The 21,556-nt window shown below is 37.0% G+C and overlaps 1 protein-coding gene across 3 annotated transcripts in view; it reads right to left on the minus strand.

Annotated features, from left to right (window-relative positions):
- The window catches only part of TMA16 (translation machinery associated 16 homolog), a 33,393-nt gene that overhangs the window by 3,106 nt on the left and 8,731 nt on the right, over positions 1-21,556 (minus strand). Inside the window, exons 2-8 of one of the 3 annotated variants that reach the window (XM_081077615.1) lie at positions 20,866-20,978; positions 15,626-15,663; positions 14,300-14,384; positions 12,967-13,115; positions 11,416-11,458; positions 2,527-2,634; positions 110-223 (exon numbers count right to left, since the gene is read on the minus strand). In XM_081077615.1, coding sequence (XP_080933741.1) covers positions 2,529-2,634; positions 11,416-11,458; positions 12,967-13,115; positions 14,300-14,384; positions 15,626-15,663; positions 20,866-20,978 — 534 coding nt within the window. In that variant the 3' untranslated portion in view covers positions 110-223; positions 2,527-2,528. Of the gene's footprint in view, positions 1-109; positions 224-2,526; positions 2,635-9,227; positions 9,980-11,415; positions 11,459-12,966; positions 13,116-14,299; positions 14,385-15,625; positions 15,664-20,865; positions 20,979-21,556 lie in introns of those variants that run through there. The other 2 variants (XM_081077616.1, XM_081077614.1) reach the window with 2 other exon arrangements.

The following is a 21,556-nucleotide window of genomic DNA, read 5'->3' on the forward strand; positions in this document are numbered from 1 at the left end:
TGTACTTTATTGGTTTTACCTAATTCTCTTGCATTAACAATTTACTGTTTTGTGAATAATGTGTACTAAAGCAGATTAAGGAAAAGAAAATAATTATCTGTGAAAGACTTTGTATATTAAAGGAGTGACTCATACCTTTGTTGTGGGTTCTATACTTTTTTGGTTAACTTACCGGGATTTCTGTAGATTTGTATTTGCAACATTCAAACAAGGCCAACACAGACTGACAAACCCATGACATTGCAGAAAGGAAGAAAAAGATGCACTCATTAGGAAAAAGCAGCGGAAATAACCTATATCTTTCAAACCCCGTTTAAAACAAACACTAAGAAAAATAATGTGGGGGAAAAAGGGCTGGTAGGAGAGGGTGAATGGCGTCCAATGTATGGTGATGGGAGGAAAACTGACTTTGGGTGGTGAGCACATAATGCAATATACAGATGATGTATTATAGACTGTATACTTGAAACCTATGTAGTTTTGATGGCCATTGTCACCCCAATAAATTTTAATAATAATAAAAATACTTCAAGAAAAATAATGTAATATAGAGAAAGGATTTTCTCATGAATAAGGTTTGGATATACAAAAGAATATAACAGCATTTTTCTACTCAGGTAATAAAAAAATGGATTAAGTGGACAAGAATGGTGGCACGAGGCCAGTCAGGAAGCGACTTTCTGCACATAGAACAGCCAAGACCTGGTGGATTAGGTAAGAGCGCGAAGTGGAGATGGCCTCACATGAACTGATTTACTTTTTTTTTTTTTTGGAAACAGAACCAGAAATACTAATTGGACTAAGGAAGGACACGAAAGAGACATGGGGAATAATCAAGGATGATTTATAGGCAGTTTTTTAGCTTGAGAAACTAAAGGTGAAAAACTTGGGGAGAATCAAGGTTCTTAAGAAGACAATAAGGTGTGGGAATTTAGAGCACAAGTAGGAATGCTTGTCTTTGAAAGGAGAAAAGCTACTACATCCATTAAATTGAAAGAAAATGAGTGTCTATTTTCTCAATGATGTATAAAAAGTTAACAGCTGAACACTGAGGACCCTAGTATTAAAGCTAGAAAGTATGAAAAAGTGGTAAAAAATATTATCTTCCAAGTTGGAAAATGAACTTAATAGGGAAACAGTAAAACTGGTAAGCAGTATTGAGAATCCACTTGAGATTTGCAAACATGAATTGGAAAATGGTCTGTGATACTGTGTTTCCCCGAAAATAAGACCTAGCCGGACCATCAGCTCTAATGCGTCTTTTGGAGCAAAAATTAATATAAGACCCATTCTTATTTTAATATAAGACCAGGTCTTATATACTATATTAAAATAAGACCAGGTCTTATATAAGATCGTGTATAATATAATATATAATACAGTATAATATAATGAAGACTGGGTCTTATATAAGACTGGGTCTTATATTGTGTTTTGCTCCAAAAGACATATTAGAGCCGATGGTCTGGCTAGGTCTTATTTTCAGGGATTCTCCAACAATGTTGAGCTGCTTGGGAACAGGTATGAAGGAGACAGGTAACTTCCTTAACTGGTTTGGGTTTTCAAAGAGGAATATCATGCAGTCAAGGGCAGAGGAACTGAGAGCAAATGCAAGGAAGCAGCTTTGGACTCTGAATCTAAGCTGAACCAGAAAGAAGCTGAAGACAGGAGTTAGATGATACCCAATTAGAGAATGAGGTCACAGTGTAGAACTTCATCAATGGCGAGGGATAGGTGACTGAATGGAGGAGGAAATATTCAAAGTCAAGTTTACAGACGTTCCAGATGCTGATAAGGTTCTGGGTGGGCGTGACCACTGAGAGGCCTCTGACGTGACAAGAGAAAAAGACTGAGAAACGTATAGGTGGCAGTGTTAGATCCCTTGGATCTGTTAGATCTGTTAGATCAGTAGATCCATTGGCTACTGGAATCACTAAAATGACTGAAATGGGAGAGAGGAAGAAAACTGAGCCAAGAGCTAAAGTCCTCAATGAATGAGCAGAAAGAAGGCTCTTCAGGGAGGTAAGATAATAAGGAAAGGGAGAGAATATTAAAATTTCAAAGAACTAAGGGAGAAATTGTTTGAAATTGGCAGTAGAGCAAAGAGGAAACCTATCCAATCTCCTGCCCCTGAAACACAAGAGATACAGAGTAGAAAAAGCTCCTATTTAATGCTAAGGAGTCCTAAAGAGATACTTACATTGGTAAGGCAAGGAAGTGACTAGGATATTAGGAAAAGAGACCACAGATTTCAGAGTTAGTTGCTCTGAGTTTAGAAACGTATCATAGCCATAGGGCCATGGAAGTTCAGCTCACTGATTTAGACCAGCTGTTGGCAAACTGTGGCAAGCAGGCCAAACCCAGCCCATGGCCTATTTGTGTATGGCAATGGACTGAATGGCTTTTACATTTTTAAAGGTGGTAAAACACACACACACAAACACACGATTATACAACAGAAACCACATTTGGCCGGCAACACCTGAAATATTTACTATCTAGCTTTTCCAAAACATGTCTACCAACCTTTAGTTTATACAGAAGTGCCAACAGGGAGAGTTACTTTTATTCTGCTCCATGGCCACGGACTGCAGAAACCATCTTACTGAGATAGACGACTGACCGCAAAGTGGTCTAGATAAGAGAGCACAAGTTAGCACTGCAGAAAGAACATGTTCTATAGACAATGATTAAGGATATCATTTAAAAGCAACTACTCTAAAGACAAATAATCTCTAAGGTAGTTTGGTCCAGCGAGAAATGACATGACAAATATGGCCCTAAATGGTAAAGTAAACTCATCCATGCAGCAAGTATTTATCTATTCTAGTTCCAAGCATCGTGGCTTGGTATGTTTTTTTGCTTTGATAGCATAGGAAAAACTAGGAACAAATGTTTGAGGGAGAGGATGATATGCCATTCCCCAAATTATTCATCTAACAGTATGGCTTTTAAAACATCAGACCAGGTAAAACAGTTACTATTTTCTTTACTGTAATTTGTGACTCAGTTTTATAGCTATTTTGAGACTCCATATGAACTAAACAAAGGTAATTTTCCAATGACTAAAGAGATAGAACTTATGTAACCATAAAGCCATACTTCCACCCAGATTGCTAAAGCAAAAGGAAATCAGCATCAGTTACATCACTGCAAATGAAATAATTAGACCCTTGAGAAGTGAAATTATGGAAATAAATTCTATTTTTAATTTTCAAAAGTAAAAAAGCACTCTAGATAAATTGTTAAAACTTAATTAATATCTAGCTAACCTCATACGGCATTGTTTTTGTTTTTCCTTGAAAATACTCAGGTACACTTGCATTGCATCCTTTAGAAATAGACTAAAAGATACTAAAGTTGTGTGAATAACATTCTACTACACCTGTATTTTTCATGGTACTTGACATACTGAGTTACATTAGTATCTCTTAGAAGAAAAAAATAACACAACTGAAAAAAATTGGTTCTCTAATCTTTCGGTCTGTTTCCAACAAATAAAACCTATCACTTTTCACAATGAGAAAGCAGAAAATAATATACTAACACAAAGAGCTAACCTGAAATCGTTTATCCCCTTTATCAAAGATAACACAGATTAAGTGTGGGAGATCAACATAACAAGAATAGTCACTGCATTTCTTTTTATACCATTTCATTTTGGCTCAAAGAAAATAAATAAAAATAATGTACAATCTATCCGTGTATATGAATTTCACATGACATTTTCCCTATTTTACAAGGAAAGAAAATAGGTTTAATGTTTAAGAGGAAGATGACTGAAACATTACTACTGAAAAACAACTTAGCCATCATCACTGCTCAAGAAGTACCCACAGGGGCTGGCCCGGTGGCTCAGGTGGTTGGAGCTCCGTGCTCCTAACGCCCAAGGCTGCCGGTCCATCTCCCCATGGGCCAGTGAGCTCTCAACCACAAGGTTGCTGGTTTGACTCCCACAGGGGATGGTGGGTTGCGCCCCCTGTGGGCTGCGTGTGCCTGGCAACTAAGTTTGAACACGGCACCTTGAGCTGAGTTGCTGACATTGAGCTGAAAAACCGATGGCTCAGTTGGTTGGAGTGCAGGGCTCTCAGCCACAAGGTTGCCAGGTTCTACTCCTGGTGACTGGACCTGCAGCTGAGCTGCACCCTACACAACTAAGATTGAAAGGACAACAACTTGACTTGGGTGGAGCTGATGAGTTCTGGGAAAAACACACCGTTCCCCAATAAAAAAGTCCTGGAAACACTGTTCCCCAATAAAGTCCTGTTCCCCTTAAATAGTGGTTTAAAAAACACATATAGTGATTTAAATTGTTGATGACATATAAAGAATGGTTTCTTTAAAAATGAAACAAAATAAAAAGTATCTTGAGAAGACAGGAGAGATGCTATCTGCAAACCGTGATTCTACCCCCATAAGAAGGCAACTTAGACGTTTCTTGGGGATGACCAGATTCTATTTGGATCCCTAATTTTGGATTAATAGCCAAATCTCTCTTTGAAGGCCTAAAAGGGAAGCGTAATGAATCATTTGAATGGAGTCAGAATGTGAAAGGGCTTTTCGGGGACTCAAGTGACAGCTGATTCAAGTACCAGCTTTGGGTCTCCTGGACTTAACGAAGACTTGATTTCTATTATATGTACATGAGAGACAGGGAAATAGCACTTGGGGTCTTAACTCAGAAGCTTAGACCTCTGACCTGGGTAATTGCTCATTTTTCTAAACAATTAGATCAGACAACCAAAGGATGGCCTCCTTGCCTTAGAGTGGTTGTTAAGTCACCCTCTTAAAAGAGAGAGAAAATGTGACTTTGGGACAATCTGTAGCCATCTGGATCTCACACCAGGTTCAATCCCTGATAAAATCTAAGGGGACAGAATGGCTATCGCCTGGGAGATCAATCCAGGCCATGCTCCTAAACAACCCAGCTATCACCATAAAAACATGCCACATTTTAAACCCAGCCACTCTATTCCCAATTGAGCTGGGGGATCTGGAACATAACTGCATAGAAAATACAAGTACAACATACTTCATCTGGGCAGACCTAGAAAGTGAACCCCTCCCAAATATGGAAGAATGGTTTGCCAAACTAAACAGATAAAAGACTAGCAACTGTCACCCTAAATGAAATGATAGAAGTAGAGGCCCTGCCCCCTGGGACCGCCACTCAAAAGGCTGAGTTAATAGCCCTCACTAGGCCCTAGAATTGGGAAAAGGAAAGAACCTGAACATCCAGGTATGCTTTTCTCTGTTTTACAGGCCCATCTGGAAGGAGAAAGGCATGTTAACTGCAAGGGGGGGGAGGGCGCGGAGAAACAGGTTAGACATGGCCTTATTTTTATGACATTTTGATGGCATTCAGGACATCAAGGGCAATACAACAGCTCTAATGGCCATTCGAGAAAAAGAGTTCCAAAATTGCTTTGAAGGGTGGACGAGGCCCTGGCATCAGTGCATAGCTTCCCAAGGGGAGTACTTCGAAGGTGACCGTAGTTGATATTCAGCAGTGAGATATGTAGCACTTTTTCTAGGATGAGTTCGCAAACTTAATTGTCAGACCTCATAGGTCTTAAACTGCAAGAAATTTAAGTTGGGTCCAGTGCAGGGTGCCTATGCAGATGGAAATGGACAAGCTTGATAGAAAGAGCTGATGAGTTTGAATTTTATTCAAAGTGAAATGTGAAAATTGCTATAGAAATATAATTCAGATAAGAATCAGTCTAATGTCTCTATTTTTTAAAATTACAGACAAATAGTTATGCATTATTTAACACAGCTTCACTGTAAGAATGGAAAAGAAAACCCAAAAACTAACAAATTCTTATGAGTAATTTTGTATGTAAGAACTTCCTCAATATCCAGGAGCTATTCCTTATTATCACTTTGAGCACAAAAATAGAAAGGTAGGTTGTAAAGTGAAGAAAAAGATGGAAGTTAAAAGTAGGCATCAGGGTTTAAATTTTAACCCCATTTTACTTCATTTTCTGCTCTAGACATAACAAGGAAAATTTTGACTATTCCGTTTGATGTTGCAAAATAGTATTAACTTCTGAAACAATAGAAACTATAATAGTATAATTACTTCCAGAAATATAGCATCAATCTATATTGCATTATTCACCAATTGATTACTGAATTTAAGTCAAAACCAGGTTAAATATTACACATTTGCCTGCATATGAAGTCATTTATGAAAAAAAAGGTTTGATGAGCCTTATAAAGTGGTGTTCTAATTTATAACATAAGAACCTGTTATCATTAAAATACTTTAGCCAAATTCAAAATTTGTGCATATGTATCAACTGTATTCAAGAGAAGATACAGTATTATCACTTGTATTATTTTTCAACTGAAAATTATAAGAGAGGACTCCCATCCCTCTCTTCACATTAATTAGGATATAACTGATTGGAGGAAAATTAGGAAAAACATACAGTGGAAATTTACCTTAAACATAAATGTAATATTCCAAATACTTAAGGATAAAAATTGAAAGTTTAAAGTAGATAAAATCACACACACTTTTATTAATGCATCACTTATATTGAATATACTTAATATAATAAACATATTAACGATATATTTATTAATGGAAGAACTTGTCTAAGAAACATAGTATGTTTATTTATCATTTAATCACTCAGAAATGTTTTTGAGATTATAGGAAAAACATATATTCTATTCAGTGTTGTAAATAGTACAGCCACAATGAAAAACAGTATGAAGTTTCCTCAAAAAATTAAAAATAGAATTACTGTACAACCCAGCAATCCCTCTTCTGGGTATCCACCCCAAAAATCTGAAAATATTTATTTATAAACATAGATGTACTCCAATGTTCATTGCAGCATTATTCATGCTGACAAAGATATGGAAACAACTGAAGTGTCTTTCGATAGATGATTGGATAACGACTTGGTACAATAAAGAAGATGTGGTACACATGTATAATGGAATATTACCTGGCCATAAAGTGAAATACTGCCATCTGTGTCAACATGGATGGCTCTTGAGATTACCATGCTAAGTGAAATAAGTCAGACAGAAAAAATCAAGAACCGTATGATTTCATATGAACGTGTGTTCATCTCTAACTTCCAGAGCTCCACCACAGCACCTGACACAGGTTGATAAAGATTTTCTGAATGAGTGAGTGAACAAATGATAAATTATGCAATCTACTATATTAAAATGGGTATAGAAAAGGGTAGTGCTGATAATGCGGTGATAGACATTTTCAAATGGCTGGGGAACATGAAGACATCTTTTGCTTTCCTGATGATGATATTACTATCCAGTCCTCTTTCTCAGTCTGAAGTTAGATTCTACTCTTACCCTGAACAGAGACTGTGGGACATCAGGCTCACATAATGTACCACAGGAACCATATGCAGAGATAATGGAATGACGTGAAAACATTTCAAGTAATTAGAAAAGCAGCTAGTTCATGATGGCATAATACTGAGGGTCATTTTAAAGTACATCTTTTAATATTATACTAATTTGGTTTTGCTTTCTTTCAAGAAATTTAAAATAAAGAAAAAATGGCATCTAGGTCAAGTTGTATATAAGATCCAAATCTGAGTCACCGCTGAGGCAATTCTCTATTCTTAATTAGAACACCTTTTGTTGATTTCAGCGCTGTTATCTTTTGAGTTTCATTTAAGGGAGCAAGGCTGGTACAAGAACGGCATGAATGTGTTACAGCATCACTTCCATATTTTTTTTAAAAAAGATACATATTCATCTTTCACAATTTGGCCTTTGAAAACAAAAATTAATATTAGAGAAGTCTGTGACCTCTACATCAGAGCATATAATGACTAAGGTAGAATAATCATTCCTAAATACTTCATAGTAAAAAAATAAATGGAATGCATTAAAGATCATGGAAGCTAATATTGTAATATAAATTTATGTCCACAAAATGTTTGTGACATGTGGTGGTACAATATTCTCTACTTCCTTAACTATGAAATAAAATTGGTTCTAAGACATAATTAATGAAAACTTACAGTAAAAGAGATAGTCAGCAAGTTTTTGGATATTATGAGAAGTACCCTGATTTCAAGATTTAAAAGTGTAATAAGCGTGTCTTCCTTCAATTGACTTTTCAAATAACTTGTGTGTCACACCTAATAACTGAACTGAATTAATTTCTATGGCTGGGAGGAATGGTAAATCGATGTTTTAGAATTCTGTATTTGTTATGTAATTATCTATGATTATATATAACTGTAGATATTACATATTAACTTACATAAACATGTTTTACTGGCTTATGAAAAGCTGTGAAAATACTGAGTGAGGCGGTCCCTCCTTTGAGATATAAACAAGTAAAATTATAGACCTAAGTATAAAAATCCCATGCACCAACTTATTATTGTTGCTCTCAGTAAACATATTTCCATACTCATTTACCATTTACAGAATGCTTTCACAATCATTTCTCAGTGATCCTATTTTATCATTAGATTCATAACAGTAGAGAATAGAAAGACAACAGAGCTTGCACATTTAAACATGCACCCTATACTCATTTTCTACTTGTTCTTTCCTGATAAAAGTTAAAAAAAAAAAAAGGGCCCAAGTATCTGGGCAGGCCAGTGGCTCAGGTGGTTGGAGCTCTGTGCTCCTAATGCCAAGGCCGCCGGTTCGATTCCCACAGGGCCAGTGAGCTGCGTGAGCTGCTGGGGGCGCTGTGGCCCAGCAGCCAGTGTGTGTCACTGCGTAATGCAGCTGAGCGGCTGCTGTGTGCCACCGTGTGCTAGCCACGAGTGGCCGGCAACCCGTGCGGCCGCAGCCATCAGTGTGCTACTATGTGTGGCCGCCACGGCTGGCAGCTGCTATCCTGGGCTCATGGGGCGGGCCTGCCAGAGCTGCAGTGAGCGTGGGGGCCAATAATACCATAATACCAGGAGCTACAAACACAATTCCCCAATTCCCAACATGAGAGGGAATTTTAAATACGAGAATTTTATACTTTTAAATATACATTATTTTATTTTTCAGAGGCTATGTGCTTCTAAACCAGGGGCATAATGATGTGTTACTGGTCATGTTTTGACTAATCAAATGTTATGACCAAAACTAAATGTTCTTCATTTGTAATCAACGTGGTCACCTATGTGGAAAATTCTACAGACTCTACAAAAAAAAAAAAAAAAAAAAAAAAAAAACACACAAAAAAACGCTACTAATCTAATAAGTGAATTTAGCAAGATTGCAGGATACTTATATCCAGGGAAAATCAACTGTATTTCTATAAACTCACAACAATAAGAACAAAATGAAGAATTGATACCACTTCATAATAGCTTCAAAATATGAAATAGAAATGAATTGGACAAAAGATGCACAAGGTCAGTATTGAAAACTACCCAAAGTTGGTGAAATCAAAGACCTAAATAAATATACCAGGTGTGATATTGTGATTTATAATACATACGTATTTGTTTTTTGTTCCTGTTAGTGACAGAAAGCTCCTAAAGTCCTTGAAATTTCAATAAATGTGTATTTTGTTATTCATAACAAGCCCCTTTCAATCACATCTGAGTTTATATTGATGAGGTAACATGGATACTATGGCTCAGAAACACAAATCACTATTTCACTATATCTTTTTGAGCAACTTAGTGTAAATAAAAAGCAACATTCATTTTTAAATAAAAATCATTTAACAGTTTTTGAACATGCAAATGGGATTCTCATCATGTAAGAGAATAAGCTAAATAATCAATTCAAGTGCAACTTGAAGCTTTCAAATTATTTATTTTCAACTCAAATAAAGGAAAATCAGGCCACTGCAGTCATGTCCTCATCGGAGTCACTTGATTCATCATTTAGTGCCAATTCCCCCAAATCTTTGTCTACAGTTAGAACAGTTTTCTTCTTGCCCTTCTTAGGAACTGCATCATTAACACACATTTTTCTCATTTTAATGTTTGGCAATTTCTTCAGATCAAAATCCCATTCCCTAGATTAAAAGAGTATAGCGGGTTGGTGGGGTGTGAGGTGGGGAAGCAGAAGGTCAATATTCAAAATTCTGAAAGTAGCAGAATGAAGTTTATAAATTTACAGCAGATTCAAATGCACTAGAAATAACATAAATGCATTACAGAGACTCCCACAGATCCCAAACTTCCAAAGCAATACAGGAAAATACGAGGCAGAAGTTACAAGGACGCTCTGTTGCATTCTTTTACCCTTCCTAACCTGCACACTTCCCTCAGTCAGACTCTATGGTATGAAGAACCTCACAAGCAGGAACTGGATCATACCTGGCAAATCTGCAAATGTTTTTCTTTTCACACATGATGGGAAGTCACAGGTAAGGGTCAATAATCAAACAACTTTTATGGTTATACTAGAAAACTTAGTTTTTCAACCTCAACATTTATGGTGACAATTGCATGTTGATTTATTTTAGGAACAATATGAAGACTGTTTGAGAACTGAACTCCAACCAGCAGTACCAATAGTTTGTCCTAATTTCTTCTCCATTTCTGGCTTTTTTGGGGAGAGGCAGAACATACATTGTTTTAGAAATAAAGAGCATACATATATCTACTCAATTCATATTACAGGCAAAAAAATAAAGGCATAAAAAGAATCTTAAGCTCCATGTATCTAAATTATAAATACAAGCATATGAGCTAAACAGTGAACTATTTAAGTGTGATTGGTGAATTTTATTAGAGCTAATATTTTATAAATATTAAATACTAAGTATTTTTCTATGAATTCAGAAGTATAAAAATATAAAATAAGCTTAAAGGTGTCAAAGAACATGACTGGATTTAAATTTGTCTAATTTCAATTAACATAAAATTTCAGGCCTATCAACATGGTTAAGACCAAAATGCTTTAAAAAAAAATCATTTTCTAAAGACAAAGAAGCCATGTTTCAAAACTGAAATCCTACTCAGTCATCTCTTTGGTTAAAAAAAGAGTACTATTAAAGAGCCCGCTGGACTGCTTGGTTTTGAATGACTTAGCCCTTTCCCTGGTATCACTTCCCATTAACCAACTTCTCCAAAAGAAGGTACTGCAAACTGTCCCTCAATGTGACTCTGAGCCATCAAGTCTGTCCCCATCATTTAAAAAATTAAGTATTGGGAAGGAATAGTGAGATGGAGTCCTTTTAGTACTTTAATAACGTTTTGAAAAGCAAAAAAATAAATAAATAAAAGCACATATCACCATCATTCCAGTGTGTATCTGGTGTTTCAAATAAACACAATTTAGGAAAATTATACTTTGATGAAAGAGAAAAGGTTAAAAAAAAAACAAAAACCTCCTTTCAGCTCTAATGTCTAAACTGAAAAGGGAAGAAAGTTTATGTCTCAAGTATTTTACAACAAGTATTACAAGTATTTTAGCTTCAAGGAACAACAGAAGTGACAGACTCACCTAAACATTTTCAGATTACCTGCATTTACAATATCTGGAATCTCTGGGAAAGAAAATAATTTAAATTCATTAGACAATGTTTTCCAAATTACAACATTTTATAGTTTCCTCATTTATCATCTCAGATAGAACAAATAAAAATTGACAGCAAGACTATACAAAGCAAAACAAAATTTCAAAGCATTGTTATGCTTCTATATGACAGTAAGTTTTATAAGTATAAAGGGCTTAGTTTAAGGTGGTTTAAAGAAAATGCAATTACATAATGAATGCTAAATAGAATCTGTAAAATAAAACAAACCTACAGTAGTACCCCCTTATCTGCAGTGTTGCTTTCCAAAGTTTCGGTCATCAGAGGTTAACCGCAGCCCGAAAATATCAAACAGAAAATTCCAGACATAACCAATTCATAAGTTTTAAATTGCCGCGAGTCTGAATAGCTTGATGAAATCTCAGAATGTGCCACTCCATCCTGCCCAGGACATGAACCATCCCTTTCTTTGTTTCATCTCCACCTACCTGCCCCATTAGCCACTTAGTAACTGTCTTGGGTATCAGATAGACTGTTGTGGTATCACAATGTTTGTGATCAAGTCACCCTTATTTTACTTAATGACCCAAAGTGCAAGTAGTGATGCTGTCAATTCGGATATGCCAAAGGGAAGCCATAGAGTGCTTCCTTTAACTGACAGGTAAGTATAGTACATCCAGCAAATTATTTGCCAAATCATCTGAATTTTTAAGAGAAGCCAGAAATCTGCATTTTTCATGTGAAATCACATTTTTTATACAGATAATTAATAAGCCAATCAAATACCATTTGTAGGCCATATGTAGCCTTTGGGTCCTCACCTATTTGTGGGCTTTGCAAGCCTGAAGCACCTTCACTTACTAGGTGCTTTTCTTCAGACAGTAAACCGATAACACTTGTCTTTAGGAATGGTAACAAATGTTACAATGCTAAGAATGAATATTTGATTTCTATCTTTCTCAAGAATGACTGCAATAAATATAGCTTGGTACCACAAGAATTACAAAGATGAGAAGGACACAGTGCCTTCTAAAGAAATTCAGATGTAGCTGGAGATGGGCAAGTAATAAATCTAAAACAAAGCAAATAGGTATGAGCCAGCGGGAGAGAAAAACTCTACTCTCACATTACAAAGATATGATGTCACTGTCACAACTGAGTTTTGGAGAATGTGAAAATTAAATAAATAAATAAATAAATAAGAGGGCAGGCAGTTGACTCAGTGGTTAAAGCGCAGTGTTCATAACACCAAGGTCGCCAGTTCGATTCCCACATGGGCCAGTGAGCTGCGCCCTCCACAACTACATTGAAAACCATGAATTGACTTGGAGCTTAAGGGTCCTGGAAAAGCACACTGTTCCCCAATAAAAAAATGAATAAATAAATAAATAAAAGTATAAAAAATATTATTTAGAAAATCAAACTAAATTAAATACAATAACAAACTTTGGAGATGAATCATAAGTGATATCGCTATGTATTTTAGAAAGGAAAAGGGAAAAGCACAGCGAAGAACACACCAAGGCCGTATCCTTCAAACTGTTGTCGCTCCCGCTCCATCGTCTGTCTGATGACTGTCTCCCGGGAACAGTGCCGCCTTCCCTGCCTGTCTTTGATGCTGTTATGTAATTCAATCTGCTCCAGCTCACTGCTGAATCGATTTAAATACCTGAAAAATAAGAAAATGATGTGAGTTACAAAGTCTGTATATTTGGCTTTCATTTAAAACATAATCTCCAGCTTTCACCTGTCCTTTACACATTTATAATCCTCTGAGTCCTCAGACCTCCCCTGGATAACTCAACCGTTCCCAAAATTTTAGCAACCAAATCACTGCCTGCCATTAAAGTACCTGTTAAACTCCAGATCCTCATATCCAACTGCCTCCTGGACGTGTGCACTTGCTCTGTGGAGGCCTAACACATCAAAACTGACCAGGTCCTCACGCCTCCCCTCCCCACATTCCCCACCCAACCTGCTCCATCTCTTTGGCTCCCCATCTCAGGAAACAGTATGACTATCCATCCAGTTGCCCAAGTTAAGGACGTAAGTGTCCTCCTTGAGTCCTCTCTCGTCCTTTTATGCCTCATCTAAGTTTTCACTGAAGACTGAGACTTCTACCTTCTTCATATTTCTGGAATCCTGCATTTCTCTTCACTGCACTGCTACTAACCAAGCACAGGCTGCCACCATCTCTTGCCTGGATTGCTTCATCAGCCTCCCAGCAGTCTCCTGGCCAAAGCCATGGTCCCTCGGGCCATTCTCCTTGTTCTCCCTGCTGTGACCTTTCTAAAGTCTAAATATGATCATCTCAGATGCTCTGCAATGGGAGCCTCCAAAGGCTCTCATCCCAACGTCCTTTGATAAAATCCAAACTCTTACAATGATATTTGACGTCTTTCATGAGTTGATTGTCACTTATTGTACCTGTCACAATTCCCTCCTTGAACTTGTTGCTTCAGTCGTATTAAATGTCTGGCAGATTACTGTACATGTTGCTCTCACGTGTGGGCCTTTTAGATATTGTTCCCTCTGTCTAGAGGCTCTTCCAACTACCTTACCTCAATCTGCTAATGCCTACCCGGCAGGTGACACTTGGAATGACATTTCCCCGGGAAGCCTTTCCAGGTCCCAAGAAGCTGGGCTGACTACCACTCTGAGGCCCACAGAGGTTACAACCTACTCAAGTTTAGAGGCTCGGACATGAGTCAAGTCTTTCCAATAACAAAGCCCATCTGCTTTTCTATAAATCCAGAACAGAAGTCTGCCTCTTGAAGAACCAGACTGAAGAATTGCTCTTTTCGACCTTTTGTTCATAACAAGCCCAGTGTTTATAACAAGCCCAGTATTTACCTTTCAATTAATTCACAAGCATCTTTCCTTGAATATACTACTTTTTGGGGATCAAGATGATTCTGAAACCACTGCAGTTTTTCACCTATAACAACAAGCACCAAGATAAATACTACGAGTCATCATTTAAGGAAAGAGATATTATAATTTTCAACATCGATGTGTTTAAAACTATCAAAATTTATTTCAATGCTAAATATGAAGGCTTGCATGGGCTCAAAGCTAATTAAACCAGTCTGTAAGAAATTAAATTGTCACACTTTAATTTGGGGAAGAGAAAGCGGTGGGAGGGATTCTTATCTGTATGTATTTCTTAATCAACCAAGGATGCACAAATTTAAAAAAAAAAGAAAAAAGAAAGACTACTTTAACATAACAGTCTAAGCATGTAAAAAGCAAAGGATTGAAGTAAAATAATAAAAATGAAAACATAATAAAATAAAAATGAAAATGAGATTAACAATGAAAATGGTATTTGCTGAACATCTAGTAAGCAGCAGGCCCTATGCCAAAGCTTCACAATTCTTTGAGGGTTAGTACTATTATTATTCCTATTCACGGATGAGAAAGGTTAAGTGACCCGTCCAGGGCCTCAAAGTTAGTAAATACATCAAACATAAGCATCTGCCCGATACAAAGAGCTAACAGACATCATCCTTCAGAGGAAATCAGACTATGAGGGTCACTTTCAGTGAGATTTCTCAATATTAGAGATCAAAAAATGGCCCTACTCCAGATACTGAGCCCATTTAGAAATACTACTCCATTACCCGATGAAGCATTAGGTAAGAATTCAAATACCTTTAATTTTAGTAATAAAGCCTAATAGTCACTATTTGGAAATAAATTTGTCAAATAAATTTGACACCCCTCAAAAAAAAAAGGATTGTGACACTGAGCTGAGACACCGACTGAGGATCTATGTATCCACATCATTACATATGAACTAGTTTCCAAAATACTTAGGCCATAATTCTAATGGTTACGGCACTAGAATTAAACTTTAGATAGATAGACAGACAGACAGACAGACAGACAGACAGATAGATAGATGGATGATAGATGCAGATAGCTATGTAGGTAGGTGAATACAAATTATTTGGAATTAAAGAATTTCCAAATAATTCTTGAAACACTGAGCTAGAAATATTATTAACACTATTCTAAGAGTTTAATGATTGATTTTGTTTTGTTTTAATCAAGACTGATAAAGAAAATTCACCTAGAAAAAAACAGTATTTCACTAGGAAAGTCAAAAGAAAAACAGGTATAGGGCAGACCTTCACAATATTCTAGCCAGAATGTCAAATAAGTAAGTCTACTTACCAATAAGTTTGAGACGCAACGCCTTTTCATTCTTCAACCTTAGAAGAAAAGGTGCATAACATGTTAGAAAATTTCCAAAGCAAGTTTTAAAAATTTGTCAAAACAACAAAAAGAGAAACTGCCTAAAAGACCTTAATTCAAGATCATTTTTTCGTACATATGAAATTAATTTTGCTAATACAGAAACATTGAACACCATGCTTCTCTTTTAAATCACTTGAACAAAATGTTATTAGAAACAGTTTTTTAGCTCTTCAATGACTAAAGCACATCTATAGAACAAATCAGTTTTGAAAACACAAATGAGCTTGACTGAATTATGAATGTTCGGGCGGGTATTGTAATATGCAGAATACTGGTGCACAAAAGAGTAATGAATCTCTTCTAGAAGATTGAGTGCTGCCACCAAGACCAAAATACATTACTGTCACCTTTTAAACTTCAACAAGAACAGAGCAGAATGGTTACTTTTCATAAATTTGAAAGGAGTTATAACAAAGAAAAAGACTCATTTATTCTCAGAAAACAGTCGAAGTGATACATGCCTTCTCTTGTTGATATTCTATATACTAATTCATTCAGAAGAGATCTTTGGATAGTTGTTGGTACATTTTATACCACTCACTAGGGATACAGCAATGAACAAAATATCCATTGCCCCTGCCCAGCAAAGCAGACAGGATTTACTCTTTCACTTTAAACAACTAGAAAACTAGAGAATAAAACGAAGCCTCTTTTATAAAAAAATGTTTAGCCACAGAATGGGAGAAAATATTCACAATACAAATAATGAACAAAAGACTTGCATGCAGAATATACAAACAGCTCTTCCTACTTAATGATAAACAAACAACCCAACACCAAAAAGGACAAAAGATTTTAACAGATTTTTTCCCATCAAAACAAAGGCATACAAATGACAATAAGCACATCCAAAGATACCTAACACCAGTAGCCATCGAGATTACTAAGTGTGCAAATTAAACCAGACTGAGATACTACTGTACACCTATCAGATTGGCTAATTTTTTTTAACAAACTAATAATACAATATATTTAATTGGATATGGACTAAATGTTAACACTTATACACTGGTGGTGAAAATATACAATGGTACAATCATTTTGGAAAACTCAATTTCTTACATACTTAAACATTACACTTTTCACATGACCTGCAATTCTTAGAAACTTAATTTCTTATAAATTCGATTTCTTATATTCTTAAACATACATCCATCATATGACCTGGCTATTCCAGTTCCAGAAACTAAAAGAACAATGAAAGCATATGTCCACACAAATATTGTACATGAACGTTCATGCAGCTTTATTTGTAATAGCAGGGGCTGTCAAATTTCTTAAATGGCCAGAGTGAGATTTTAGGCTTTGTGGGCCATATGGTCAGTCTCCACCACAACTACTCCCCTCTGCCCGTGTGGCCTCAAAGCAGTCATATGCAATGTGAAAGGATGGGCATAGCTGCTTTCCAATAAAACTCTTTTCGTAAAAACAGGGGCTGGGCCCTTAGTTTGCAGACCTCGGTAATAAATAGCCAAAAAGTCTAAACAACCCAAATGACCGTCAACAGATGAATAGATAAAGAAACTGCACGTCAATACAATGAAATACTACTCAGTAGTAGAAGAGAAAGACGATTAACATGTGAAATAACACGGATAAATTTCTCAAACGTTATGATAAGCAAAAGAAGTCGGCACAAAATATTATATACAATATGATTTCATTTATATGAAACATTAGGAAAGACAAGTCTCATCTATGAAAATAAAGAGCAAATCAGTGGTTGCCTGAGGCTGAATGTGGAGAGGAAGGACTGGCTGGGAAGTGGCATAGAGAAACTTTGGGGAGGATAAAAATGCACTGTGTACTGCTCAGGGGCATTACAGCAATGTATTGTTAAAGCCCTACACTTGCACACTTAAAATATGTCTACTTTATTGTATGTTATGTATACCTCAAAGTTGATTTTAAAAAATAAAGAACACTTCATAACAAGGTTCAGAATAACTTTGGAAGAATTTATTCCTTTCAAGTAAGGCTGGAGAGAAGAATCTAGTGAGAAGTCAAGTTGCATAAACTCAATGAGGGAACAAGAGTAGTATCAGTTGGGATAAAGAAAAACAGAAAGATAATAGATTAATTCTCAAAAGTATCTGTTTCCTAGACTCTTAGCCATTATGCTTAGTAGTTTCCCTTTGCTACTTTTTTGTACTAAGTCATTTTCACAGTTCCTTGCTACATACCCTGCAGGATAGGATGACAGTACATAACAACAAAATGCTGCTATGCTGAGAAAACAAAGCTAAAATCATGATACACAATAGCTATTTGCTGCCTGTAAATTCTGCATTGCTTGAAATGTGCTAGTGTACAAACCATACTACTTTCTTTTAACATGCACAGAAGCAGTATTTCATACAGTTCTAAATCAGAGCGTCCAAATACTAAAAATGAAGAACACATTTGAATTCTTACTCTGTTGCTATTCACTCCTGCAGTGTCTTTAGGTAATCAGAGGACATCAGGAAGAGTCAATCTGATCAACCCAGCAAGTCTGCTTTTGCATTCTCTACTACTGGTCAAAGGCACCGCACCCTAACAGATATCCTCTGGGATCTCCACGCCCCCCACCTCTCTTTGTCCCTAAGAAGAAACCTTAGGAAGTAGTACAAAGAATCCTGAATTCTGAGAAAAAGTACAGAGGCTAGATACTCTGAGCTGCCTGGCTACCTGTGTTCCTTAGAAAATCAAGAATCTTCGGTAGGAGAATAACAAAAGGTGGTAGTTATCTAAGATGATCCTCACTGATTCTTGCCTCTTGATTTGTGTCTTTGATGCCCTGGAAGGTGGCTGGACGTAGTGACTGGCTTCTTCCAAATAAGATAGTGCAATGATGGATGTCATTCCTAAATTAGGTTACAAAGACTGTCCTCCATCTTGGTCCCCGCTCTAGCTCTGTCTCAAAGCCTTCGGTTTGGAGGGACCAAGCTGCCACATTGTGAGCAGCCCTATGGAGAGGCTCACATGGCAAGAAACTAATGTCTCCAGCCAACATCACTTAAGGTCTGCCAACAGCCACGTGAGGAAGCGTGGAAGCAAAAGCTCTCCCCATCAAGCTCTGAGATGAATGCAGCCCCAACCAGTATCTTGACTGTAACCCTGTGAGACTCTGAGGCTCGTGCACCCAGTGAAGTGGCAACTGGGATTCCTGACCAAGAAACTGTTTGTTTCATGCTGCTAAGATGTGTGGTATAACTTCTTAGGCAGCAATTAAAGCAGTATTGTATAACTGTTATTGATTTCTAAGAAGCCACAGGTGGCCAAAGTTCAAGTTCAGTCCTATTGATACCTTTTCTATCATCTTGCTTACAGTTGTCCAAACAGTCTGAGTATCTTGTCACCAACCATTTTTGAAAACATGCAACTCACATTTCTGTCTTCCTGGAAGCACTGCTCTAGTGCAGACCAGCAGCATTGTAAGATGCTATCTGTGAGCGTGTGCCCATTTAAATTAAACAATGACTCATGTTCAGTGATGCTGCTACTCAAAAAACTGACACCATTTGATCTGAAAGGCAACATACTGAAAGGCTCCATTCTCAGAGTTACTTTGTCTTTATTTAATCTGACTCAGAGCTCTCTCTGCAGGAACAGCCCGACTCCCAGGTTGTTTCTGGAAAATCATTAGCAGTAATTGTCTAAGACAGCAGCTTCCGGAGCGATATTACTAGTTGGGGGCTAACAAAAGGCTGACCAAAAAATTAAAAAGAAAAACAAAACAAAACTGGGAAATGGAAGGTGCACAGAGAGCTTTGAAAAGCTAGCTTCAACATATTCCTGGGAATCGAGACTGTCAGGATTGGGTCATGCCAAGAAAAGACCTGGTGAAGTCCTAGTCTCTCACCTCTGGCTAACGGGGCGGCTCTGTGCAAACAAGAAGTGAAGTCTCAGTAAACTGCCTACGGGAGTGTGGAAGGTATGCCCCACGACTCACAGAGGCCCTCGGCAACGGCTGACAGACCTATTAATGGAAGACATTTAGAGAAATCGTGGTCTAAACATTAGCTGACCACCAACTGAGCAGAAATTTCAATGGCCACACACAATGCACAGACTTCACAAAATTAGTCCAGGAAAGACACAAAGGAAATATCAACAACACAACAGCAAAACTGAAGATAGTATAAATGTATTATTATTTGTAACACCTTTCTTCTAATTTAAGACAACAACATAAAAACATAATTACTTAACTGTGTTTATGGGCTTCTAATGTATAAAGATGTAATGTAAATGACAATAACAGTACAAAGGCAGGGGTGGGAATGGAGCACAGTGGAGCAAATTTTTTGTATACTATTGAAATTAACTTGACATTAACCTGAATTAGATTGTTTTGAGTTAACATGTAATTTCCAGAGCACCAACTAAGAAGATAACCCACAAAAATATACAGGCTCTCCACTTTACTAAATGATTTCCGCATTACTAAGTCAAATGACTAAATCAATCCTCAGTCCTCACATTAATGGACAGCAAAGGACATAGATTGACACCACCTTCTCTTTGAAACGCGATCTTCTTTTCCCTCCCTCTCAGTCTCACTTGCTGGATCTTCCTTTTTCCAGCCTCTCCAAGGTTGAAGGGCCTCTGGACACAACCCTGGGCTCTCTTCTATTTCCTCTCTGCATTTACTCATTAGGTGACCTTATCTGATGTCACGGCTTGCAGACCCATAGATGCTGATGGCTCCCAAATTTATGTCTACATCCATCCCTATGCTGTCCTCTGAACTACAGACTAAACATATCCAACTGCCCATTCTGTATCTCCTATGATATGTCTAATAGTCACTTTCACCTATATGCCCCCCCCCACACCCACATCTGCATAGCTCCCTCCCTCGCATCTTCCAGCTCTCTGCTCAAATGTAAATTCTTCAGAGAAGCCTTCCATGACTATCCTATGTAAAATAGCACATCTACCTAGCTCTCCATCCCATAGTCCTTTTTAGTTTTCCTTCACTGCACTCATCACAACCTACTCAAACTTATGTATCTGTTCCAGGTAAGGTCTGTAAAAGCTGAATTCTTGTTCACTGTTTTACCCTCAGTGCATAGAAAATACTTAGGGGAAGAAGAGGAATATTGATGAAGGAGAAATATGTAAATGGACTTTTCACCAATGCACAACACAAATGATAAAAAGACACTTACTTTTCCTTTTTTTCTTGTTTGTGGGCCTCTCTCGTAATTTGAGCAGCTTTTCTACTGTACGGATGGATGACTTTTTTTTCCCGTCCCACAATTTTTCCCTTTGGTGCTTTAGGCTAAAATGAAAGAAAACATATGACACATGCTAAGTCAGATATATAAGTGATTTCTGTCAAAAAAAATCCCTTTAAAAATAAATTCTAAAAACAGTAATATAACAGACATAGTTTGAGCCAGAAACACTACACTAGGAATCAAGAGATGAGCCAGACTTGTTAAATAATTCAGTCTTTGTTTCCATGGTCGTAACAGATATATTCAGAACTACTCTCCATGATGTAAGAAAATACAGATAGGACCAGAAAGGGTCAATAAATCCAGCTCTTCAACTGTTTCATCTTCAAAGTAGGTACAGAAAATGCAGATAGGGAGTGGACGCACAGTTGGAAATTTGTGTAACAATTAAGAAAGTTAAGGAGGGCAGAAAGAACACAGGATGTTAATGGAAGCTTGATTGTAGAAGTTGTACATGGAACAGAGTGGGCAGTGAATCAAACAAAATCAAAGTTGGGCTCATAGGAAAATAGGAACAGAGGAAATAATAGAGGCCATTTCCAAATTAACACATCCAAAAGGAAACAAATTATTTTCCCATTCAAGCCTTATGCCAGTTAACTAGGTCACAATTCATTCA

This window comes from Rhinolophus hipposideros (assembly GCF_964194185.1).
Source record: "Rhinolophus hipposideros genome assembly, chromosome: 16".
Taxonomy (NCBI): Eukaryota; Metazoa; Chordata; class Mammalia; order Chiroptera; family Rhinolophidae; genus Rhinolophus; species Rhinolophus hipposideros.